Below are 27,964 nucleotides of genomic sequence, written 5' to 3'. Positions count from 1 at the left end.
GGCCGCACGCGGTACATTTCACGATGGATTTTATGTTTTGATTGCAGTGTGGATAAATTAATATTTTTATAGTAGTTTAAGTGTGTCCTGCCGTGGTGCAGCGTTTGGTAACAATGATTCGGTTAGACCGAAGGAGTGTTGGTAAGATTTTATGCTAATTAAGTTGCATATTTACATTATTTTGTTCCTAAATTCCTAATTGTTATTTTCAAAACAATTAAGAAATAAAAAGTATAATTGCTATGTCTGTGAAAATTACCATAATTACTGAAATTATTGTACAGACTGTGATGTATCAACTCAAGATGTTTATATTCATGAAGCGGTATATGCTTTTCTAAAAAAAATAAACTTAAGATCTACTTCATTTATTGTTTAATTTAGATAAAGAGTCATTTCAAGATAGATCTAGGTACAACTTTATTGCTGATTTGTTTTCTACTTGACTTTGTTGTTTATTCATAAGTAGCTTGAATTAATTCATAAATAGCTTGAATTAAATTTTTATGCACATATGTGAAAACTTGCATGCAGACAAAGACATGAACATTAATTAATTGCACCACAGATTTATATCCGTGATTGCACAGTTAATTGAGTCATGTTAGGGACATTTGCGCATGAAACATACAGTGATTTATTTTACTTACCCAGTATATTTTACTAACTACAATGCATTTGGTGTCCTTGTCTCATATATTAAAAAGATATTCATAATTGACACAATTTATGAATTATTGACATATTAGGCAATAATTTGAGTTTATTTATACTTTTCAGTTATTTAATTTCAATTTGATTTTTTGTAATTGAAGAAGAAGAAAAAAACAAGCTACGTCTTTAGACAAGTCATTGTAAATTAAATTTTTCATAATGTCTGCGACATTCTGCGACATTTTGATGATACTTGACATGTCAGACTTAAATTATCATTTGCTTTAAACTTCAATACAATTGTATGATTTCTATCAGTACTGAAGACACCCTGCCTATTCTCATGTTATTTTGTTAGTCATTATTGTAATGCATATCATGTCAAGATAAGTGCTGCCATTTTTGGAACTAGCAAGTGTCACAATGATCGTCATAAAATTATATCATAATAGTACATAATTATTCTATTGAATAATTGTAAATGATATGCAAACTTTAACACTTCTTTACCTCATAATCCCTCATGTAAACATTTTATGATATTTAGCCTCGAAGATAAATTGTACAAAATCTGTATGTATTAATGAAAGAAAGTTTTTCAAGAAATTGAATGAATATATATTAAATTTTAAAGGGATTCCATTGAGATTTCTTAACATGTCAGGACACAGACAATAATTTTTCCAGATAAATGTTTCATTAGATGTAGGTCTAAACCAGTAGCATGTGTGCAAACTTTCAGATCATTTGCTCACTGTTTTACCACAATGTTTTTGTTAATAAAAAAATATTATAAAATAGGGCCAAAATTGAAAGTGTTATAAATTTTATTACTCAAATTGATTGAAGAATGGCTCAAAAATATGATTTTCAGTTTATTTCTGAGTATATTTTTCTATTTTTATATTTCTCTATCTTTTGCATATCTGCCTCAGTTGATGTACGTAAAGTTCTTTTTTTTTTATTCTTTTAGACCTCAGTGGACTTCCTTTAATGTTTTAATAAGTCAGATTAAGTAAGATTAAAAGACAGGAAAGCTGTTTCCTGTTTGAGAGGGTATAAAGTTTATAAGACTAAAGTATTATCAATCACAAATATAGAAATAGTTTTATGATATTTCTTAATGTTTCAATCACACAGCTTGATACAGAGTTTCATATGCCAGGTTGAAACGTAATTTTGCTGGAAACCATGTGAAAGTTAGTATACATAGATAACTCTACCTTTGATGTGATTATTTTCTGTGTAAGTTTTTTTTTTTATTTTCTTAAATATTTAATCCTTTTAAAACTACATGTTTTATCTTTAATTTTGAAAAAAAAAAATTTCAATCTGTCTATTTATTTTAATATGACTGTTTTCTGATTAGATGTACAGGGAACAGAACGTGTATTTAAGAAAGTTGTACACTCTGGGCAGAATGCAATTCGTTTTGTTGATAGAGATGGAGTACCAATGCGCGTGCCAAACACTGCAGGACTTAGCCGTCTTCACAGCACATACACTCTCAGTCCACGTGGTGTGCCAATTAGGAAATCAAATCATTCATACAGTGGTCAACTCACTCAAGCAAAAATGCAAAACATGGTGAGTTACCTTTGGAAGAAACATTGATAAGAGGAAAGAATTAAAGAGGGCATTCTTTTATTTGAATTGTAAAGTATTAAAAAAATCGTTTTTCTATTTTATGGCTGATAATTATGATTAAAATCAATAAAAATATGAATATAAAGTCAGCATTTATATTGATAGTTAAATTTTATTGTTTATCTATAACCTATGAAACATTGAACTGAAATGAATAAAAAACCTGAGATGAAATTAATATTTAATGATATCGAAAATTGTGTAATTATTATTTAGCTGTCAACATCATGACTGTATCATAACCATGGAATATATGCCCTAAACTGTTGTGTCTCAATTTATTTAAGGCCCATTTTGCCACAGAAATGCTTTTATGTTTATTTCTCAAAAGCTTTTTACTTTTGGTGTCCTGTTTTTGTTTCTTAAAAGTTACTCACTAATCAATTACCTGAACCATCTTTTGCTTCTGTTGCATTTTTTGCAATTATAACTATTATAGTGATTTAGTATTTTGTATTAAAGTCAAAATACTACTTTGTTAACATTCAGATACATTGATGACAAATAATTTCTCATTGTCAGAGTGCTACTTTCTTCAGGTGATAATCTTTTAACATGCTCGGTTATTTAAACATTATAAAACAAATGTTTTCCCCTTTTCAAGGAGGAAAAGTATTCATTTCTGAGGCATAATGTGACTTTAGATTAAAGGGTGTAAAGATATACTAGAGTAGTATATCTAACAAAATATTTTTTATAAAATTTCTAAATATGTTGTTTCCATAATCCTGAGATAAATTCTTGAAAGAGTTTTAGCAAAGAATGTCTCGGTTAAGCAATTTATACATAACTATGAGTATTGTAAATAAACAGGATAAAATGTTCAGGAGCAAAACATTATGCTACCATTTGGAGTAGGAGTTACTCACTTCAGCGTTGTTATATTTTTCTGGTCCTTCGGGATCATTGAGTCCAGCTCTTTTAAGTGTTGAGAGTAGAGTACTGCTCAAGCCAGTGCTAGAGGGCATCAGGGATGTTGCACTTTTTCATTATCCCTCATGTACAGACTCAATCAAACCAAGTCTGCAATTTTCATGTAATTTTGCTGTTTTTAATGCTTCCAAGGGATCACTTTTTTTTCTGGATATTTAATTGTGTAGTGTTTGTACTATTCACTCTTAAAAATATACAAACATAGTTCTTTCATATAGATATTTTCGTTGGATTATTCTTTTATTAAAATTCAAGTCAGATCTTACAAAAAATCAAGCCTGTCCAGTGAACTCTCTCTCTCTCCCTCTTAATAGGAAATTAACACATTTATGCTATCATGAAATTGATTTTAATAATAAAAAGCCAAATTACAGATTTCACAACCCTGTTTAATAGAAAAAATTTAATATTGACTTTAAGGTAGATCAATGTGTAATTTAAATGTGTAATTTAAAAGCCAGTTTACCTTAGTCCTATGTAATCATAATTAAATATCTTATTGTTGAACTTTTCCATTTTAATCTTTATGTCTGGACTAGCTCGTATTTTTATATGTTTATATATAATTTCATTTAATTTGATGTGGAAAGATTACACAATATTTTGCCAGTCTATAAGCCTATCAGTCACTGATTTATTTCTGATCAGATAAAAAGCTATGTATTTCTCTTCTCTACAATTTATTGAAAATTAAGCTTTGTTGGACACAAAAGAAATAAATCCTATGTTAAACTTAATAATACATACCTGTACATATTTTTATATATAAGTGTTACTTTAGTCCTCTCTTTATGGTTTTAAGTAGGATTTTTCTTTAAAACACATTTTATGACAGCTAGATTATTTCATATGATTTTTTGATATTTTAATGGACATGGCATTTTTGAAATTAGGAAATTATGATTAGGCTGCTGAGAAAACTTTCTAATTGTTTCAAATTAATATGAAATTTATATTGACAAATTTTTTAAAAGATTTAAGATGCATTTTTATCATAAAAATAAATTTTTTACCACCAAAGTGCCCATTTTCGTCAAAATGCAATTTAACTGTACTTGTTTAAGTTGTCATATTAAAATATTGAATTATGTCATATAGTTATTAGTAGAATGTTTTGTACTATAAAAAAGCATAGTCTTGAACCCCTGTTTCCTCAATATCAGAATCTTGTTCCATCATTCACTCAAATTTAGGATCATTTACCCTTATTTTGTCAAATGCAGGGTCATGAACCCTCATTCCCTAAAAAGCAAGATTATTAATCCTCATTCCCTTAAAAGCAATGGCATTAACCCTCATTCCCCTTCATTCCCTTAAAAACAATGGCGTTAACCCTCATTCCCCTTCATTCCCTTAAAAGCAATGGCATTAGCCCTCATTCCCCTTCATTCCCTTAAAAGCAATGGCATTAACCCTCATTCCCCTTCATTCCCTTAAAAGCAATGGCATTAACCCTCATTCCCCTTCATTCCCTTAAAAGCAATGGCATTAACCCTCATTCCCCTTCATTCCCTTAAAAGCAATGGCATTAACCCTCATTCCCCTTCATTCCCTTAAAAGCAATGACATTAGCCCTCATTTCCCCAACATATGGACATTAACGGTCATTCCCCCAATATAGGATCAGTGACCCTCATTTACTTCAGAAGCAAGATCATTAACCTTCATTTCCTTAAAAGCAATGACATTAACCCTCATTTCCTCAACACAGGATCATTAACATTCATTCCCTCAAAAGCAAGATCATTAACCCTCATTCTCTCAAAAGCAAGATCATTAACCCTCATTCCCTCAAAAGCAAGATCATTAACCCTCATTCTCTCAAAAGCAAGATCATTAACCCTCATTCTCTCAAAAGCAAGATCATTAACCCTCATTCCCTCAAAAGCAAGATCATTAACCCTCATTCTCTCAAAAGCAGGGATCTGATCCATAAAGTATTTTCGGGTTTCATCAAGCACTTTTATACATGAGTAGGTACATACATGTAACTATGACACACTCAGGATGATTAAAGTAACTGTAACAACATATTTTTATTACAAATAACAAATCGTTAAAACTATATCTGTATTTTCAGGTAAATAGTTTGGAGACTTCATCACAAGAAATGACATCATACACTTCTATGCGCAGTTATGGGAATAGGTAAGCCAGTAGCATCATAAAAATGTGGCGTATGCTTATAACTTATTTTGTGCTTGCGGCTATAATTACAATGCCTCCCAGTAGGTTACGATTATAAAACTTAAGCTTTACTACATATATAATGGACATCCAGTCTATGTGCAGTGAATTCACCTAATATTATGGACATTAAATTTCATTGTTTTGTCATAAGGACATTTTTGTGATTTCAAGGACATTGTTGTGGGTTCTTAAATTTGTGGATTGTTTGTATTTGCAAAAAAAAAAAAAAAAAAAATGAAATGCAATAAAAGAATAATTGTATATCAGACAAAATAAAATTTTCTTTTGTTGGATCTTAAATTTGTGAAATGACTAAACAATGGTTTTTCATTATAGCAGAAGAAAATGTACAGACATGTTTAATACTTGAGAAAAATATATTTTCTTTAAGGCTGTGTGTGTTTAACTGGAAATATCATAGGGAAATTAAACAAATTTTCTCCTTGCGAAACTTTTTATTGATATCTCAAATTTTAATAGTAAAGTCCCTGAAATACAGGAAATTTGGAAATTTAATCAGTTATATCAGGTAGTAAACACCATATAATAGAATGTATAGAGACCTTGAGAAAGTTATGAATGTAACAGATTTCAATGGTATCCATTGTAAAGAACTGTCAAATTTTGTAGTAAAGGTCGAGATGAAGGTTTATATATAAAGTTAATGCCTCCTTTAAGAAAGATATAATCTTCATATATATACATGTATTGTTAGTGGTGGGGGAATAATGCAACTATAAATGGTGTTAACATTAAAGAATGGTCACACTCAGATCCTTAACACCTGAAAGTATTAAGCTCAATAAAAAGTTTACTGATTGAATTTCATAAAAATATGTTGCCTTGGTCTGTGCATTTTAAGAAAATCTGTTTGAACATTATTTTTGAATTTGATGCATATGAAAAATTGACCATATATATATTTTATACATAAGTATCTTATTTCCTCCATGTAGAATTGTCTTGTCAGATTTTAAGATGAAAATGTTTTAATGAATAAGTATGTGGTACAAGTTTTATAACAGTATCTCTAACAACTAGCTGAAATATATTATAGTAAGTGTAATATTTTTTTTACATAAATATTTATAAATTTACGCTTATTATACCAGGATGAATTTCAGTATAACAGATTAAAATGCTTATCAATATAAGTACACTAAATGGAGGTTTTAGCCTACTTTTATATACCATGAGCATCTTCTATTTATGCCATTAAGATGGTAAAACCTTTTATCCTGTACAAGAAAGGTCACAGCCATACTGTATACCTACCTTTTACAAAAAGTAAAAACATATTGATTAAATTACACGTTCTGACCTCCTTCAGGAAGATTTTCATTTCAAAACAGACTTGTTCTTATCTCATTTCCAAGCATTTAGACTAGTAGAGCATCTTTTGTTATACGTATTGTTACTTTGAACTTACATTTATATTGACTTTGTTTCTATTTCCTCTATATAGAGGATATTGAATGAGAGTTACTAAGGTTTAATTCTAAATTATGGAACGTGTTGATTAAAAATCATATTATGCTAGCCTTGGTCAATCATAATGTTGTTTGTTTTTTTCCAATGAGTTCAATATATTTCATATTGAATGTACACAAATGAAATATTCTATTTATCACATATTTAAAATAAGAACGTTTTTACTGCTAAAAGAGTCATTTATTATTAATTAGTGAAGTTCCGATTGTCGCAAGTCGCCGATAATCAGTTACTGTTATGTAAAGCGACAATAATCGATTCACAAAAATTTGTTCCGTGACGTCGTCGAAAATGTTGAAAGTATCAAAGGGAATTAATTCTGATGGTTATTTTCTTTTGGGAACACCTCACCGATCGCAAAAAATCATCTCAGAGACAATTTGGAGTTGAACAGGATCAATAAGTGATGTAAACAATAGTAATATAATGTGATGTGAATGTTATTTGACATCCATTGAAAAATAAAATCTATTTCATAAAATTATGACTATATAAGGTTAAAACTGTGTTGAAAAGTGCTAAATGAAGTTCATGTTACTCAGAATATAATCAAGTGCCTTTGGAAGAATTGTTACTTCCCTATTTCTTTTTAACGGGACTTTATTCGAAAAGTTATCGATTATGTCCCATCCGACTGAACCGATGATCGATTGGGACAAATTTCATCTGATTTCCATCAATATCATTAATGCATCTATAGTGAAATGCTAATATTAGCACGTTATAATGTTATGTTTGTATATTAGGCAGAATGATGACCTCACATCAAAGTGTTATTGCACTAGTGTAATATTGTTGTTATTAAATAGGTTTATTACACTCCTGCGCCATGGCTTATGTGATATTATGTTTTATTATTCAAAAGTGCCATCATATGCTTATATGAAAAGAATCAATTGCAGATATATAATGTCTCACAAAATATTCATTTATCTACAAACCTTTCAAAACCTCGCTCTTGTGCAATGTCATAAAATACTTTGCTTTGGGGGATATTCATTTTTTAATCAATTCTAAATTATACTCTCTTTTTATTTATTCTTTTAAAGAAAATGTAAGCAGCAATTTATTCTATTGATGAAATATTGCTGGTATAACATTTTATTTTTAAATATTTGTTAAATGTATTTTTTTATTCTCTGCATGCGGGCAGAGCAGATTGATTATTTTCCGTACTTGCGTAATTTAGAATTGTTTAGTGGATCAGAAAATGTTTGTACTTATTGTGTGAGTGGATTAAACAGATCGAAATACAGACAATTTCAATAAATTCAGCGTATCTTGCTTTGACATTAATGGATTCATTTATTTGCATATGCATAATACTATGTAAACATTTAACTGTCAGTGCTCTGAAATGTTGTCTATACTTGACAATTTAATATGCATGCAGACTATTACTCATTTTTTATTTCAAATTATAATCAGTTTTTTTTTTTTATGGTTTATAAAAGAATATTGCATGCTTTAATTTTTTATTCAAAAACTTTTCCTTAACCTTTACAATGAAACATATTTATAAATGATTTTGCACTGACTGTTATTCAAATTTAAGGAATTTAAATGTGAAAATGCTTATAGATATAATTCTCAAATTTGATATTTGAAAATATTGATAATTGCTACACAGTCTCTTTGTAAATATAAAATAAACTTGTTTTGGCTGTACACAAAGTATATATATATATGTTACTTAACAATGAAATTATTTAAACTCCTTCCACTAGTTGAACTTTCTTTAATTTACAGACTTTGGTCAAGAAATCAAATCAATTATAGATAAAACATGTACTTGTATTTAAGCAATGTAAGCATTAAGAAGTCAAGCACACTGTCTTGTAGACAGCTTTTATATATAATTTCTTTGACACTTGTGGTGAACATAATGCCATAAACATGTGTACGCTCCTTCACGAGTTCTACCTGCCAAATGTATGAGAAGTCATGAGGTCAAAGGTCAAGGACAGAATGATCCATGTAGCAAATATTAAACTTTGCCATACAATGGAAGTTCTTTCAGTCAAACCTTTCGTCACAACACATGTGTATGCTACCTTGATAAGATCCACATACAGGGTCAAAGGTCAAGGTCACCACATTCAGTTCTTGTTTGATTAAGCTAGAATCTGTGTGAAAGAGTTGAAGCTTGTGCTTGTACAAAATCTTATTTAAGAAATATCAGGTTATAATTGCCTCACAATCAGATAAAAACAAAACTTTCCGATTCTGTTTTTCAATGAAATGAGCATTGTAAATGGCATGACTTCTTGAGTCAAGTTCAATACTTCTGACACATTTTTATGAAGATAAACATTGAAATGGGATAGGAGTCAAAATATATCCTTATTTGATAGTAAAGAAATATAATATCGGTGGCATTATACTAATTTTAGATGCCAAAAATCTTTATATCTATAAGAATAAAAATTAATAAGAAGATTAAATCATTCAGTTGTTTGAAGAAAAAAAATACTCGCCAAAGTGCATATATGTTTTATTGTGTATAATCAGTAAACAGATTAATATTTAATCATTTTTAAGCTTGTTCAGCTTATGTCTTATTGAATGAAATTTCATATTATATTCAAACTAAAAGGACAGGTTATAATTTAAAAAGGCTGTTTTGGAAACATTTAAAGTGTTTTTATGCTAGAATACCTAGTAAAATAGAGGATATTTAATTATCAAATTAATTGTGGTATTTGTAAAGGAATTAACATTGAAGATGAAAAACAACACACTTACAATGTAATTGCTTTTCTTTTTATCTTTTTTCTAATACAAAATAGACATATTTAACTTCTCAATGTATTCACAATTAGTCATACTTGTTTATTAGAGAACATAATTCAATTTGATGGATAAAAAACCTGATAATATTCTTTAAAACAGCAAACATTAATTTTGTCTCCTATTTTTAATTGTTTGTCTTCTTTTTTTAATTGCTTTTTTTCATGGTCATGTCTATGTCTGGAAGATCACTGTACAGTTTTAAGGTTCTAACTTCTTCTACACAAACCATGTAGGTGAAGTGAGTTTGGTTGCAGGTGAGCACCTTGTACATGTGCATTATTGAGTTCAACCTCAATTAAGTCAACTTGTTAAACTTTCTTACTTTTCTATAATGATAATATAAAGACATTTTTTTTGCTGTGTTAGTTTCAGAAAATTACTTATTAAGTTGGTGTATTTTTGTGTTATTAAGTAACAGTTAAGCTGTATGCTTCCAGATGAATAAACTTAATAAAAAATCAAACGAAAAAAGTGACTAGTTTAATAGGTTTAAGAAATATATAAATGTTGGAAACCCAAGAGGCACTGTGCATGTTTTAGGCAAATTTTAATTCATGTCTATGTTTTTCTACCCAATTACTCACACTGTAAAGGCTATTCCTGCATATTTTAAAACATTGATGTTATTTTCTATGGTCAGAAAGTCTTAGAAAGTTAGCCTTTATACCCTTGATAAAAAGCTTTCTGAGTAAAGACAATATTTAAAATATCGTCAAAATTTAAAGTGATGTGAAGACTGGCTACTTGTAAAGCATCTTCACATAGTTATCTTTGACTAATTGTGGTTTACTCTAAGTATTCACTTGTCTATCTTGTTTAATTATGACATACAGCATGGCATATTTCCTTTGTGTTATTTTGATTTAGTAGAAGATTAGCAATAAAAAAAACATGTTTATAAATCAATGTACTTTATCAATTTGAGAACTTATATTTTATAAATTCTTAGTGGGGGTTGACTTAATTAAATAAAAAATCAGTATTAAAGACATTTGTAGTGAACTCATGCCTTACCGATATTATGTTTTAGTTTGTCATTAATGTTTTGTTTTGGTACTTAAGTAGTGTTGAAAAACTATGCCTTGATTTGATCCAATTGTTTGATTGTGTATTTAAAGAAGCCATATGTTTATTTATTGCATTGATAAGATAGTTAATTTGAGTGTGAAATGATAAAACATTCAAATGTATTTTTTAGATTAAACAACAAAATGAAATACTACGAAAACTACAAAAACATATCTATAATGAGTTATATGAACTGTAGTACTGGCTTGGTGCTTGGGCATTTGCCTAATGTTGGTTAAATCAAATGTAATTATAAATAAGGCATCAATTACTTCTTCACTTGATGCTTAGTGGTTGATGAGTGCTGGTGGATAGATCTAGGACTGGTCAGAACTGAGGGCTGGTTGATAGTTCTAGGACTGGTCAGAACTGGGTGCTGGTTAATAGTTCTAGGACTGGTCAGAACTGAGTGCTGGTTGATAGTTCTAGGACTGGTCAGAACTGGGTGCTGGTTGATAGTTCTAGGACTGGTCAGAACTGGGTGCTGGTTGATAGTTCTAGGACTGGTCAGAACTGGCAGCATGTTGATGGTTCTAGGACTGGTCAGAACTGGGTGCTGGTTGATAGTTCTAGGACTGGTCAGAACTGGGGCTGGTTGATAGTTCTAGGACTGGTCAGGACTGGGTGCTGGTTGATAGTTCTAGGACTGGTCAGAACTGAGTACATGTTGATAGTTCTAGGACTGGTCAGAACTGAGTGCATGTTGATAGTTCTAGGACTGGTCAGAACTGAGAGCTGGTTGATAGTTCTAGGACTGGTCAGAACTGGTGCTGGTTGATTGTTCTAGGACTGGTCAGAACTGGGTGCTGGTTGATAGTTCTAGGACTGGTCAGAACTTGGTGCTGGTTGATAGTTCTAGGACTGGTCAGAACTGAGTGCTGGTTGATAGTTCTAGGACTGGTCAGAACTGAGTGCATGTTGATAGATCTAGGACTGGTCAGAACTGAGAGCTGGTTGATAGCTCTAGGACTGGTCAGAACTTGGTGCTGGTTGATAGTTCTAGGACTGGTCAGAGCTTGGTGCTGGTTGATAGTTCTAGGACTGGTCAGAACTGAGTGCTGGTTGATAGTTCTAGGACTGGTCAGAGCTGGTTGTAGCTGGTTGATAGTTCTAGGACTGGTCAGAACTTGAGTGCTGGTTGATAGTTCTAGGACTGGTCAGAACTGAGTGCTGGTTGATAGATCTAGGACTGGTCAGAGCTTGGTGCTGGTTGATCGCTCTAGGACTGGTCAGAACTGAGTGCTGGTTGATAGTTCTAGGACTGGTCAGAACTGGGTGCAGGTTAATAGTTCTAGGACTGGTCAGAACTGAGTGCTGGTTGATAGTTCTAGGACTGGTCAGAACTTGGTGCTGGTTGATAAATCTAGGACAGATTAGAAGTGCGTGCTGGTGATAGTTCTAGGACTGGCCAGAACTGGGTGCTGGTTGATTGTTCTAGGACTGGTCAGAACTGGGTGCTGGTTGATAGTTCTAGGACTGGTCAGAGCTTGGTGCTGGTTAATAGTTCTAGGACTGGTCAGAACTGGGTGCTGGTTGATAGTTCTAGGACTGGTCAGAACTGGTGCTGGTTGATAGTTCTAGACTGGTCAGAACTGGTGCTGGTTGATAGTTCTAGGACTGGTCAGAACTGGGTGCTGGTGATAGATAGTTCTAGAACTGGTGCTGGTGATAGTCTAGACTGGTCAAACTGGTGCTGGTTGATAGTTCTTGGACTGGTCAGAACTGGTGCTGGTTGATAAATCTTCTAGGACAGATTAGAACTGGGTGCTGGTTGATAGTTCTAGGACTGGTCAAAACTGGGTGCTGGTGGATAGTTCTAGGACTGGTCAGAACTGAGAGCTGGTTGATAGTTCTAGGACTGGTCAGAGCTGAGTGCTGGTTGATAGTTCTAGGACTGGTCAGAACTGAGAGCTGGTGGATAGTTCTAGGACTGGCCAGAACTGGGTGCTGGTTGATTGTTCTAGGACTGGTCAGAACTGGGTGCTGGTTGATAGTTCTAGGACTGGTCAGAGCTGGTGCTGGTTGATAGTTCTAGGACTGGTCAGAACTGGGTGCTGGTTGATAGTTCTAGGACTGGTCAGAACTGGGTGCTGGTTGATAGTTCTAGGACTGGTCAGAACTGAGTGCATGTTGATAGATCTAGGACTGGTCAGAACTGAGAGCTGGTTAATAGATCTAGGACTGGTCAGAACTTGGTGCTGGTTGATAGTTCTAGGACTGGTCAGAGCTTGGTGCTGGTTAATAGATCTAGGACTGGTCAGAACTGAGGGCTGGTTGATAGCTCTAGGACTGGTCAGAACTGGTGCTGGTTGATAGTTCTAGGACTGGTCAGAACTTGGTGCTGGTTGATAAATCTAGGACTGGTCAGAAGTGCGTGCTGGTTGATAGTTCTAGGACTGGTCAGAACTGAGTGCTGGTTGATAGTTCTAGGACTGGTCAGAAACTGGGTGGTGGTTATAGTTCTAGGACTGGTCAGAACTGGTGCTGGTGATAGTTCTAGGACTGGTCAGAACTGAGTGCTGGTTGATAGTTCTAGGACTGGTCAGAACTGAGAGCTGGTTGATAGTTCTAGGACTGGTCAGAGCTTGGTGCTGGTTATAAGTTTTAGGACTGGTCAGAACTGAGTGCTGGTGATAGTTCTAGGACTGGTCAGAACTGGGTGCTGGTTGATAGTTCTAGGACTGGTCAGAACTTGAGTGCTGGTTAATAATCTAGGACTGGTCAGAACTGGGTGCTGGTGATAGTTCTAGGACTGGTCAGAACTGAGTGCTGTTGGATAGTTCTAGGACTGGTCAGAACTGAGAGCTGGTTGATAGTTCTAGGACTGGTCAGAGCTGAGTGCTGGTTGATAGTTCTAGGACTGGTCAGAACTGAGTGCTGGTTGATAGATCTAGGACTGGTCAGAACTGAGAGCTGGTTGATAGCTCTAGGACTGGTCAGAGCTTGGTGCTGGTTGATAAATCTAGGACAGATTAGAAGTGCGTGCTGGTGATAGTTCTAGGACTGGTCAGAACTGGTTGCATGTTGATGGTTCTAGGGTTGGTCAGAACTGAGTCCTTATTGATAGATAGACTGGTCAGAACTGAGGGCTGGTTGATAGTTTTAGGGCTGGTCAGACCTCAGGGTACTTGGTAATAATTTCACAAAGTACTGGTCAGAACTGAGGTAGAACTAGGTGCTTGGTGATTGATCTAGGACTTGTTAGAACTGAGTGTTTGGTGATAATTTGATAATTATTTGACTGATAGAAATTAAGTGCTGGTGATAATTGTTGGACTGGTTTGGACTGGTCAGAACTAGTTATTTGGTGATTTAAGTCTGTCTGGTTTGAACTGGGTATTCATTGAGGGTTATAGGACTAGTTACAATGTGTTCAACATACTATCCATGTCACTATGTCTATGACCAGATTACTCAGTGAAGAAGCACTTGCTATACTACTGTACTGTTCTACAAATAGACGTAGACATTAACTTAAAGTTAGAAATTGTGTTATGTCTCTCAGAGTTGTTCCCCTTGATCAGTTTGTATTATAATAACTGCTCCCTAGAGTATCAGATTTTCAAATTAGCAATATCATAATAGTAAATTGTAGGTTATATACGTATCTGTTTACAAAATAAGGCTTTGTCTGTTTTATTCTCACAAAATTCTTATCATCAATAGCACCTTGAAAACAATAAAAGATATTCGTAAACTTTGCCAATAACATTTCATTGAATATAAGTTCTGACAATATGAACGACCGTCAACAAAAAAGTAATCATCTGATAAGCCCTGGTATTAATCGGGCAGCCTTAAGGTGCGGCATTTTACACTAAGCCACCTTATTAGTTGAATTATGAATGTGCCAGTAGGTGTTAAGTTACACAGATTATCAAGATTTTACCTTTCCTGTATTTCTATGACTTTGGGTTATTTTTAGTTTGTCATGACAAGCTATAATAGAGCTATCTTGATGATCTTTTCAGTGAAATTATCAGATATGATTTAACAAATGCCAGACAGTGTTATAATAAAAGCATAATGATTTTGTTTCAAAAGAAAATTACTATATCTGTATATAAAAATATAGAAACAGTGACAGGTACTAAGTATTTTAAGACTTACACACAGAGGGTATCAAATATAAGTGTATCAATAGGGTTTAGGGCTTACACACATTCTTTAAGACTTAATAAGTATTTTCATAAAAGGATGATTTTTTTTTTTATAATTAATTTTTCCAAGACCTTTTTGAAAGTGTTTTTTTACATGCACACTCAATTAATCATATGTTACAATTACAGTAACATTCTTTTATCATTAAATTGTCAGTTAAGATTTATAATTTTTTTTTTGTTGAGACTTTGGTACAGTATTTTGAATGTATTAGAAATTATTATTGTTGAGAAATTAACTGTCGACAATCTAGTATTATTTGTTTAACACCATTGCTTGCAGAATAAAGGCTAGGACAGTCTACTTCAGCTTGGCTCTATACAACTTCGATATTGAAATCCCTAAACAACTGTGAACTACATTCTAAAATCCAGGGTGCACTAATTAAACAAAATGTCAGAAGTTTACTTAATGTCTGCAGGTTTTTAAAACATGAACACAAACAAAATATCGGCTTGATATTGGAATAAAATTTATCTTTAGCAGAACATGCTGTTTTTGTTATTAGATTATTGGATATTTTAATTATTTAAGTCACATTGAATTCTGGTGTACATATATGTATATTAATACCACATTGTAATTATAATGACTTATAATGTGTTTACTAATAGATATAAGTTTACTATTTGGCTGTTAGACAATAAACAACTTGAAAATTGAGCATCTTATACTAGTTCATGTCTGCTACTGTAATATCATATATTTTTGTAGATTTGAATTATTTGGTGTACCAGTCAATGTAGCATTATACAATTAATGGTTATAATAGAGTGGTGGCGTGGCCGAGTGGTTAACATGTCAGACTAGTAATCTAAGGATTGCTGACTGCGTGGGTTCAAACCCTGTGAGGGGCAAGCCGTTGTTTCCTTGAGCAAGAAACTTAACATTAATGCTTAGTACTTGTTGGTTACAGGAAAGGATTCTAGAGTGTTTCAATAAGCTTATAGACCTCATGATTATCCAATGAAAAACCATGTAACAAATGTGCAGTATCATAAAAGTTGATTACAGTGTTTCAGTAACTTAAAACTCAACCAAAAATTGAATGTGTCACATCTTTACCTCAATACAAATGTACTAGTTGTAAGGGTGGTCTTTAACTCACATTTGAATATTGCAAGTTTCAGCCTTATATAATTAAATTTCAAAATGTTATTTATTTAACTGTCAGTATGGTTTGTAGAAATATTTAAACTTATGAATGATTATCTTTCTACAGTAATGCATTCATTGGCAAAATAATCTAAGGCACCAATATATTTTTTACACATAATATTTTTTTTCAAAGACAAAATGATGTCAACAAATAAACTGGAGTTTAAAATGCTTCTGTAAGTTTCAAATTCATATATTTTGTTCAAGGTTGAAAGTCTGTTGCTTTTAATTATATTGTTAGTTAATTTGTTAAATTGTTCTGAAAACCACTATTGATGTAGATTGAAAAAAAAATACACAAAATAAATTTTCATGTAACAAAGTTACTTGAAATATCAGAATTCTTAGATTTACCATAATTGTTTAACAAGAAGATTATGCAAAAGTTTAACATAAATATAATTAACATTTTGTCCTTTTCATTTAAAAATTATACAATTTCTTTTTATTGGAATATTTTGAAATTTTGGTGTTCATCTTTAAGTTGTCTCTGTTACTGTATGTGACATAAATAACATTAAAGATTAATTGCATTACATAATATTACTGTCAATTTTTCATACCCATTTGATATGATTTTGTTTACTATATAATGACTTCGTTCACATGCTATTACATTATACTTGTATATTATAATCTGTGGCATTCCAAATAAAGTTTGTGTTCTGTTCTGTTCAGTATTGTAATAAATTAAGAAATAGATCTTAGTTTTGAGTGTGTTGTAATAAATGTATGGTATTGCACAGTCTGTGAGGGATACATAATCACAAGGAACACCATTGTGATAATTTAAAAAACATCTGGATTCTGTATCATGCAATTTTATTTCTTTAGCCTTCAAGTTGCATTAGATTTTACTCGTGCAAGCAGTGTAGACCTGAAGATCAACTATTACATCCATGCTGTCTAATAATGGTCTGTCTGCACTGTTCACTATAGAGTCAAAACTTAATTTTGAAATTTACCCTACAAATGATGAATGTTTTGGTGCAGATTGAAGGATAGACAAGTCCATTTAAGATATATAGTGTGCATGGGAAGGTTTATACAATGCATTTAAATCTATTCCATTCTAACATTTTCTTACTTTGGAAAGGACAGTAATACATGTAGTTGCAGAACTTACTTTGTGTGTCAGAGTGGTGCATATTTTGTGAATTTTTATCAAGATGGTAATCATCAGTGGTTAAATGTACAACAATTATCTGACTTCTTTGGTAATACACTTGTATGTATAAAAATTGTCTGCAGTGTAAGAATAGTGATTGAAAATGTTCCATCACAATAATAAAAGAGTATCATAGTGTATTACTGCACATTATCTTTTTTTGACACTTTATTTGCAATGAAAATGACAATCTTTTGTAAAATTTATTATATTTATTTTCTCCCACATTACCATGTATGTAACTATGATCATTTAAAACTGTCACAGAAAATCAGTGTTATAAATGACACTTTATTATCTTAAATTCACTGTGTGGGGTTAATATTGCTGGCTTTGAGATATGCTGAAGATCAGTAAATGTCCTGTCTGATCAAATAAGGCCCTTAATCCTGATTTTCTTGTGATACAAGATAACCCTTGAAGTGTGGCAGTCACTATTTTTTTCTAAGATGAAAGACCTGTTTCGGTGCTATATCAACATAAAATACAAGTGTTTGCCACCAGAGTAGAATCAAACCAGTAGGCATGCCCTCCCAGCTTCTATACTCCTACCTGTTAAATTTTCGATTTTTTTTGTTGTGTAAATTGAAACTTTTATTGACAGTTTATTAGATAATCGTAATAGATGTGTCCTGACTACTTCTTAAAAAAAGAAATTATACATTTAATAGATACCCTGACTATATCTATAAAGGAGAGATCATAAAGTAAATGTTCAGACCACATGTGTAAAAAAGAAGTAATAGCCTTGACCACATATCAAACTTGACCACATATGTAAAGAAGAAATCGTATTAAAGATAACCCTGACTACAGTTGTATATCTATGAAGAAGAAATCGTATGAAAGATGCCCTGACTATATCTATAAAAAAAAATAAATCATATAATAAATGCCCTAAAAGAAATCATATAAAAGTTGCCTTGACTACATGATAATTATACAATACTAGTAAACAATCATTTAATACTTACTTCAATGTAGTAGATGCCCTGACTATTTCAATAAAGAAGAAATCATATATTCTAACACTCACGTGATTTTGTCACTATAGACAAAGAAGGAAAAAAACTGGTGTTAAACTGCCAATAAACACCGGTTAGGGACTACTTGTATAATTATGCGCTGTTATGTTTTCACCCTAGATTGTATAGTTAACAAAGCATTTTAAAGCCACAATAATAAGCATTCTTATTTATATTTTCAGTTCGTATAATGTTTTGTTTTTCATACAATACCGAAATAATATCTCACATACACTAACGCCACATATAAAATCCATATCACTTAATAAACATTTTGACAAAACGCGCCAATCCGTAAGCAGCGTAATGACGTCATCCTAAGTAAACAACTCATTCATAAACAAGCTGACGTTATTTCATACATACAAGAATGATAAATGGGGCCCTGATGTAAACACAATACAACGTAATTTTTTATTGTTGAAAACTTGATAAAATAACGTTTTTTTCATATTATTTCTTTTGTTTAATAATTTCTATATCTTCGCCACAGTAGGGTGCGAAAATCGAACATACAAAAATCAGAACCGGAAGTTATTTCAGCTTGAAAAATAACATTAGTGATTTTCCTTATAATATCGTGTTAGAATCGCAATAACATCGGCCTAAGAGGTGTATATGGGCTATTTAACACCGGTTTTGTCGTTTTGATGCGACAAAATTAACCACTCAGGCCTATGGCCTTCATGGTCAATTCCTACGCATCAAAACTCCAAACCGGTGTTAAATAGCCGATATACACCTCTCAGGTCGATGTTATTTCTTAAGTAAATGCCCTGACTATATCAATAAAGAAGAAATCAATTGTTTAATCATCTGAACAAATAGTAATTAACCCAGGCTTTCACTGCTATAGGGACGGCATATGCAGTCCCTATTATTTTCGGCGTATTTGCCATATGAACGGCTTTTGCCGTTTCTATAATAATAATAATAATTATAATTATAATAATTATAATAATAATAATAATAAATATATAGATAATTATACCATCAACAATAATTATTATATACTAGCAGATTTGGAAACATATATAATTATTATAATACTAATAACAAATAATAATAATTATATTAATTAATAATATTGTTATTTCTTAGAAAACCTTCTGGCAAATAGGTGATCAATAAATAAATAACCCTCTGGCAGCGAAAGGGTTAAAGTATAAAATCTCCTAGGGAGCTGTACACCTAGATACCCAGCAATAAAAGTCTTAAATTATTCATGTGCTAGCAGACTAAAGAAACTAGGTTAAATGTTGCATCTCTCATGTCATATATAGATTTGTTATTGATTGATATGTACTTATATTATTTGAAACTGATGGGAACAAAGTATTAGTGGAACTATACTCCATATTGAGGAATAGAAGGATGAAAAAAGTTATGAAAATGTGTATTACGAAAAAATGTGTATAATAAAACTGTGACCTTTACGATAAAACTCAATAGTTTTAATTTTGTGTAAAAATATGTTTTAGTAGTTCTTCTAATATATATAATGATGGTTTTCTCATGTAATAAAGTTCTTTAACAGTGTGGCCTGACTGAAATAGCCGACTTACAATATTTGACAAGTTTTGTTAACATTCGCTGCTTCTTTATAATTTTATTTGTGTTCATAGATCTAATTGCTTAGTAAAAAAAACATTTACAAAACGACTTAAATTGGTTAATATGGGTCAGCTTTGCTTTTTGATGAGGACAATTTGAAACTGAAGTAAGTTACTTACTTTGTAGTTACTTACTTTGTCAAGAGGAATATCGTAGAGTTCTAACATTTTAAATAATCAGTGGTCGATACTATGAAGTGTTCTTCAGTTAATATTTTGATAAGAAATGTTTGAACTTAAAACTTGGAGATAAAAGAAGTGCATTAAAATCTCTACAATATAAAATGAGTTATTTGGCTTTGATAATGTTTTTTTCTTACCAAAATGCATTACCTCCTTGAAAAAGACGAGTTTATAAATTTTTGTTTTATTTATTGCTGCACTTTTGAATATTAAAGTTGGTTGTTTAAATAAAATTTTATTGCTTATATACAAAACATTATTGAAATGTTTAATGTGTTTTTCAGTGAATATGTAAACAGCTTCTTATATGATTTAGATTATTTGTTTAACTTCTTAACGTCGCCATTAGAATAAAGGCGCTAGCTTGTTCACTTAAAGCATTGAAATGAAAAATCATTATTCAATTTGACTTTTTTTAGTTCGGAAAATAAAAAAAAGTTAGTTATTTAGGCAAAAATTATCTGTGGTGAGAGGAGACACTAATTGGAAATAAATTGATTTGTAAGTGGGGACTTTGGAATATGTCTGTCAATAAAGAATGAAGATAATTTGTCAAGGAAAGTGCTGTACAGAAATAATTAGTTTTAGTGCCTGTAGTTATAGTTAATTTTGTTATCATAATAAGAAACAAGGTAGGAGAAATTACTTATTGTATTCTAATGTAAATAACAGTAAACATAAACATATTTAGAATATTCCTACCCCAAGCATGGAGCTGTGATACTAAAATTTGGCAGGAATTTTTGTTGCTTTTTGTAGTTTTGTTTCATATTGATGGAAACAGATTTATTTCGTTATTAAGACATGGATCTTAAATTATTAGATTATTGTTTATTTCTATTTATAGGTTGAGTTCAGCGGGCTCATCGCGACATTACCTATCTACAGCTAATTCACAGAAACGCCGATCATTCGGTCCACCACGATCTGTCAAATCTATGGCAAAGAGTGCTTCAAGTCAACGATCTCAAAGAATGGTATGTTAAAGTTTTATTCTATACATTTTTCTATAGATCAACTTTCAACAAATCAATAAAGAAGAAAATTGGACTCTTCAAGGAGCTAAATTGAGGTAAAAAACCCAAAAATCATAAAATTTGAATTTTTTACATTGATCAAGTGATTCACTAAAAGTGGTCAAAAATATGCAAAGGAGAATCAAGAAATACACTCAGAAATTAGTTGAAAATTGATAGATAATGCAATTCTTAGCTCAATTGAGTGAAAAGGGTTGCAACACTTCATTTTTGGGTCATTTTGCACAATAAAAAAATTGTATTCTAGAAAAACATTGTTAGGGATGATCGGAAAATGTACAGACAAGTTATTAGTTCAGACCTACATTTAATGTTTGCTAAACAAGTAAAAAATAGTCAGCATCATACTCTACATAATTACATACATAAATCAGTTTTAATCTTGAAAGTTGAACACTATAAAAATGGCACAAACAAATTAAGCTAGAGGCTAGAGCCTGTCTATTAATAAAGGATATAATAAATAACATACTACTGTGTTAGGATCCCCCTGTTGAACCGTTCAAGCAGGATTCAAACTAACTAAAGCACTTGCTCAGTGTTACCCAAGCCAAGGTTCTTTTAAAAGATTTATTATCTAAGAGCCATTTTTATGGTCATAACGTTTGTGAACTCACAATATGATCATTAATAACACTGTTTGCTCTTTAGTCAGTACTTATTTTGAAATTTTCCTGAATGGTTTTGTCCAGATTGAAAGATGGACAAGCCCATTTAAGATATTTAGTAGGGTTAGAGTTAATCTACCTACTGTTACATAACAGACCTACTTTCTGTTTAATTGAAATTAAAGTCTTGAATTTTTTATTTTTATAACACATTATAGGCAAGGATTTAGATTTTAGACACTGTGCCAAAACAGTTTTCTATAATGTCTACTTGAGAACTGACGGGTTTGGGTGAAAATTATTGATTATTTGAGAGAGTGGCTTCCAAAACGTATAAGTGTTAATCTATCAGCAAATATAAATATTGAATCAATCGTAATTTATGTAAATTGAATTTCAATCACTGTACTTTTAACTGACATTACCTATAGATAAGAATGTATGTGTTAAGACAGTAAATATTGACGAACAAAAGTATGATCTTGATAGGCACAGAATCTGCGATTCATTGACCTATTTTATCATCAATCATTCTTTTTTTAAAGAAGTATGTTCACATTATTTTAACTCAACTATTTGAACAAACTTATGTGTTTGAAGTATTAATAATTTAAGATATTTACTTGAAACTTCACAGTCATAATTGTATGTTAAATGTCCAAGACCCACAACTCTGACTATAATTTGTACTGAATTATTCCCCTCTTGAACTATTTAGTTATATGCATTACCGTTGATTACTTGTAGAGTTTCTTATTCCTTAACAAAGGCTTACAGCCAAGAAATGCTTCTGTAGCTTTTTGTATTCAGTGTTTATGATTGTAGTGAAGTGTTTCTTCAGCTGATTTTGTTATAATATTGCAAAGCAAGCATTTAAAGCTAGATCGCTTTCATTTGGAAAAAAAAAACAATTCTGTGTTTATTCAGGCAAAGTATTTCATTAATTTAATCCATCATATCACTGTTAAGCCTGATAAGCCATCTTCAAAATCAGCGTCCCTAGAGCTATTTATAAGGTGTAAGTGACATTCGTTTCTAAAAATAGATCGGGAAACGAATCGTTCGCTTTACTTATTTAAATATAGAGAGCAAGATCAGTAGATTAGAGGTATCGGGGTTTCATTTTTGTTTATGTATTTTATCATCGGCAATTTTCATTTCCACTTTAATTCTTTTGATTTATCAATTATATGAAACCATTTATCTAAAAATAACATATTTAAACTTATGAAAAGCTGAAGTTCGCTTTAAGCACATTCAAAGCCCATTATCTATATCAGTTGTTATATTTGCAGGCAACAGCACCCGCTCCAGATTTATCTGTAGAACCAGAGCTAGAAAATACGAATGAAAGTCCGCAGGGAAAACGCTTAGAAAAAGAATGGTCAGCCTTATCACAATGCCGTGCCTTAAAACGATCATCTGAGGTGAGTTATCTTTTACCTTCACAACAAATATGGTTTACAACAACATAGCTATTACAGTCTAACTTGCCGATGCGACCATGTGTATTAAGCGACTTTTGTCTTAAACGACCACTTTAAATTCCCCATGATCATTTTCTCTCTATATCTTTAATGTATTAAGCGACTTTTGCTCAACGCGACCAGCGACCGCTAATTAGTCACCTAAATGAGATCAATCTTTTCATTAAACAACCACTTTTACCTGTCAAGTAATTTTGTTTTTAGAGAACGCTGCCTCGTAAAGTGACAAGTGTCAAAAATCAAACACAACAAATAAACGTGTAAAAAACTCTATTTCCCAAACCGTTTTAGCGTATGCAAATGAAGTTAAGTATATGCGTGACGTGTATTATCCAATTATATCGAATAAACAACGCAACGCTCCGCCCCTACTGAGATGGTGTATACGCTTGGCTTGTTGACATTTAGACTGCATTGAATTGACCTTGAACTTGATCAGCAATTAAATTAATCGTAACAATTAGATGTAGTTTGTTTATTTCAAATGAAAAAATGCACAACAGAAAGTATCTTCACTAATAGGGTTTCCGTGTTGGAGACAAGGAAAAACAACGGAGAAGTTAAAAAATTCTGGAAAAAATGTCAAACATGTACGTAATGGATCAAAACTGTTTTGTCAATAAATATCAGAGTTATTTTTACATAAGCATCCATTTAGATTATCGGAGCGTACTAATTATTCAAAATTTATATAAAAATGAAGTTGAAAAACATTCCCACCGCATTAGAAAGATGTCATGTATAAATTTTGACTTTTATATCATGTTTTGTCTTAAGAGACCGTTTCATTAAGCGACCGTTTTGGGTATTTCCCTTGCGCGGTCGCTTAATACAAGTTTGACTGTATATAGAAAAAAAAAAGTTAAGAAAGTTGACAAGCTATCTGTAGCACATTATTTATTAGACACAGAGCCTTTTTCAGTTATTTCGGGAAAAGGCCCCTGGTATAAATTGGGAAAAATTATTCTGCATTTTGGGAAATTTAAGAAAATTTTAAGAATTGAAAATTACTTTATGACTTGTAAGTTTTTAACTTGTGTATAATCATATAACCTATCTGTTATTTTAAGAAACAAATTAAAACAGTTAATTTTTTTCTTAGGTGTTGAAACAGTTTGATATTTTTGGGCTGCGGTTGGGAATGTACTTTTTTTCAATTTGGAAAAAAGGGGCTATTTTGGATTGGAAATGGGGTTTTATTTCGGCCCCTGGTGATAGGTTGAAAATTCCCTGTTGCACCAGCAAATCTTCACAACTTATAATACAATTACCATTATATCTAACCCTAATATTAATACATGTACTATTTGATGGCATAGAAAATATTGTGGTATATTGTGATTATCAGAATTTTAGGTTCACTAATCTTATAACTGATGAAATTTTCCATATTTATTTTCAGATTGTATCACATAGGGTAGACAGAATGTACTTTATGTCAGGCAATAAACTCAAATTACAGTCAAAATATCATGTAGAAGATGGAGAATTACAGCATTTACGGGAGATGCAGGTGGCTCGTGCATCGTCTCGGGCATCAAGGTAGGTCACTGCTATATTTTGTGGTTAGAAGTTTGAGCCTTGAAGTGTTTTACTGTAGAAGTTCATAGCTTATTGAGTGACCTTTAGTGCTAATCGATCTTTATTAGTTTAATAATCTTAAACATAGAGATAACTATTCTGACTTGCCTTAATTATTGCTACAATTTCTTTGCTCATAGACTATTAGTACTATTATTATTTTTGCTTTTTAGCTCGACTTTTTTTTTTTTGAAAAAAAAAGTAGAGGTATTGTTATAGTCGGGTGGGCGTTGCCGTTCCCGTCCGCAAACTTGTACCTGGATCATAACTTTTTTATTTCTTGGTGTATTGTCTTCATACTTGGCCACAACAACCCTTGGGACAAGACCTTTCAGTAGACCACACTAACCTTGACCTTCATCCATAAATGACCTTGACCTTCAAGGTTAAAAGTCCAATTTTTGCTTGTTCATGCTGTTATTGGCTGTAACTTTGTTATTTTTGAATGGATTGTCTTCAAACTTGAACATAATAATCTTCAAAGATAACTGTTAAAAATATACCGAAAGACCTTAACCTTCACTCATTAATGACATTGTCTTTGAAGGTCAAATTATTGAAATTTTCATTGTTTTGGCGGTAACTGACTGTAACTTTGCTATTATTGAAGGGATCAACTTCATATTATAACAGAACATTCTTAAGGACCAGACCTTGTTGTTTATCAAACCCAAATTTGCTTGGGCTCTTTAATGACCTTGACCTTGGGTTAAATTACTGAATTTTCTCAGATTTGTGCATTAAATGACCATAATTATATATTTATTGGTGTGTGTGTGTGTGTGTATATATATATATATATATATACATATTTATCATCATCATCATCATCATCATCAACAACAACAACAACATATATTGCGTAATGTTTCTATTTATAGAATTGCGTAATGTTTCTATTTATAGAAATTGCGTAATGTTTCTATTTATAGAAATTGCGTAATGTTTCTATTTATAGAAATTGCGTAATGTTTCTATTTTTAGAAATTGCGTAATGTTTCTATTTTTAGAAATTGCGTAATGTTTCTATTTTTAGTGTTTCTATTTATAGAAATTGCGTAATGTTTCTATTTATAGAAATTGCGTAATGTTTCTATTTATAGAAATTGCGTAATGTTTCTATTTTTAGAAATTGCGTAATGTTTCTATTTTTAGAAATTGCGTAATGTTTCTATTTATAGAATTGCGTGTGTCTATTCATATATATATACAAAATAGATAAACAAAACTAATGTGACAAGACAGACCAACTAAATTTATAAACAGGAAACGTGAAGATATGTTCAAACCTTTCTATGTTTGCGTTTAGAAAAAGTAAAAAGTCGAGCGTTGCCCCCGCCCGGCGGTGGCTCTCGTTTTACTAATGATATCAAACTAAGATTCACGAATCATTAACAGTACTAACACTATATTGCTAGACTTAGGTGATGGTTTCAAATCTATTTTTAGTTCAGTACTGGCAAATTTTGATAATTTTTCCTTAACTGTTGAAAACTGTTAAATCTATTTAAATTTAGTCATGGTTTCTTTGAACTTTTAACGTGTTTTTTTTTTGCCTATTGTGATACAAAAGAGAAAGAACATCATAACACCCGGCAATCTGATTGATACTCAGGGGCAACGCTGCAAGGCCCCCTCATACAAATCAGATAGTGTCGTGTTTCCATGCTCTTTCTATTACATGTATTTTAGACCAGCTTGGAATAATTCCTGTTTTATTACACATCAAATATGTTTGAGGTTGGAAATAAGTTCACCTTTTAAAAAAGATAACTGTTCACTTAACAAACTTGTTTGACTGTATAATCATCAACATTCAGGTGTTTTTTTTGCCATTAACATTCTTGTCATAAAAGTTTTATTAAAATTTGCCTATATTACTTTAAAAAGGAAATTATGTTTGTTTCTCATTTCAATATTCTTTAGACAATATATTTTTTAATTCTTTGAGCTTCTTCTTGTACAGTATATTTTTGCTGCTATTATAATGTCATTCTGAATTTTTTTATTCCAAGAAGAAAATCTACCATTTGTTTTTGAATTGAAATAAGAAACAAACGGTTAATTTGTTATCCTTAACTAACATGCAGTGTGTTTGTGTGTAGAGCTGTAGTTTTCTATTTCTTTCTTCTAACCAGAGACAATATTCTGATAAAATATGATGATAAAACTTACAAGCGGGAACGACCATTCAGTGAAAATGATAAATTAGAAAAAATAGAGAGAAAATTGTCCAGTATAGAACACCGACTTAGCTATATCGAGGAGAAGTCAGGGGACGTTAAACATGCAAGGAAAATTAGACAGAGATCTATTCCGGTAAAAAATATCGGAGAAGATGATATGATATCGAGGTCAAGTTCCGAGTCTGGTATACACGAAGGTAGAGACTGTGATGTAGATGATCGTCATGACATAGATGTTATAGATAAAGAATTGAGTAAAAGACAAGCAATGAAAAAGGAAGTAAAAGATTATGGTGATGAAAATAATATCCGAAACTCGGTAAAGAAGTCAGAGATTCAACAAATGCCGACAGAGGTATTGAAAGAAGAGATAGATTCAGGTTTACATGTTTCAGACATTATGTCACATGAAGAAAATACAACAAGGGGTACAGTGATGTTTAAAGTATTTGAAAATTATCCGAATTCTATTCTTAGAACAAAGCCAGCTTGGAATATGAATAAGAAAGGCAACAAATTAACACTAGGAATTCCACGAGGAGTAAGAAGAGCCAAATTTACATCGAGACAAAAACAAATGACAATAGAGGAGGAGCAGGAGCTCATTTGTAAACCAATACCAATACAGTGTGGATATTGTAAGTGTGACAAACAGAGATGGTGCACAAAAAATCAGATGACAACTGATGACAACCAACAAGAGTACTTTGTTCAAAATTTTCCGTCAAGAAAACAACATGCTAAAATATTCATTGCACCAGTTGAATGTATTTGTCGGTCGGACCATGCTGAATACAAAGGGCCACGTTTGTCAATTACCGGTCACCAACTTCCTTTGGTTGACAGGGATATGTATATATAATGCTGCTCAATCTTTTTATCCTTTTTTTACATTTTAGCACTTTTTGCTCCTTTTTATTAAATTTTATTTATACATGTTATTTTTTTGTACAAGTGCAATAAATCTTATCAACTGTGAAA

General features: G+C 31.7%; 1 protein-coding gene across 2 annotated transcripts; it reads left to right on the top strand.

The window, feature by feature from the left end:
* LOC132726818 (uncharacterized) lies at window positions 1–27,964 on the top strand. Of its 2 annotated transcripts, XM_060712193.1 has the most exons (7): window positions 1–141; window positions 2,024–2,241; window positions 5,315–5,382; window positions 20,932–21,061; window positions 23,025–23,156; window positions 24,619–24,758; window positions 26,936–27,964. In XM_060712193.1, exons 1-7 carry the CDS (start codon window positions 114–116, stop codon window positions 27,843–27,845), a joined length of 1,626 nt encoding a protein of 541 aa, XP_060568176.1. In that variant the 5' UTR covers window positions 1–113; the 3' UTR covers window positions 27,846–27,964. The 2 variants fall into 2 exon arrangements, with proteins under 2 accessions (XP_060568176.1, XP_060568177.1); XM_060712194.1 differs by lacking the exons at window positions 1–141; window positions 2,024–2,241; window positions 5,315–5,382 and adding an exon at window positions 9,538–9,663.

Source organism: Ruditapes philippinarum, unplaced genomic scaffold (assembly GCF_026571515.1).
Source record: "Ruditapes philippinarum isolate M1 unplaced genomic scaffold, ASM2657151v2 ctg333_1_1_1_1, whole genome shotgun sequence".
Taxonomy (NCBI): Eukaryota; Metazoa; Mollusca; class Bivalvia; order Venerida; family Veneridae; genus Ruditapes; species Ruditapes philippinarum.
This window is presented reverse-complemented; position numbering and strand designations above follow the sequence as displayed.

What these genes read in the sequence shown, in the direction of transcription:
- LOC132726818 (XM_060712193.1), top strand. Translation starts at nt 114, where the DNA reads ATGATTCGGTTAGACCGAAGGAGTGTTG. An exon ending in GTTAGACCGAAGGAGTGTTG is followed by an intron (nt 142 to 2,023) that starts GTAAGATTTTAT and finishes TTTTCTGATTAG; the next exon opens with ATGTACAGGGAACAGAACGT. An exon ending in ATGCGCAGTTATGGGAATAG is followed by an intron (nt 5,383 to 20,931) that starts GTAAGCCAGTAG and finishes TTCTATTTATAG; the next exon opens with GTTGAGTTCAGCGGGCTCAT.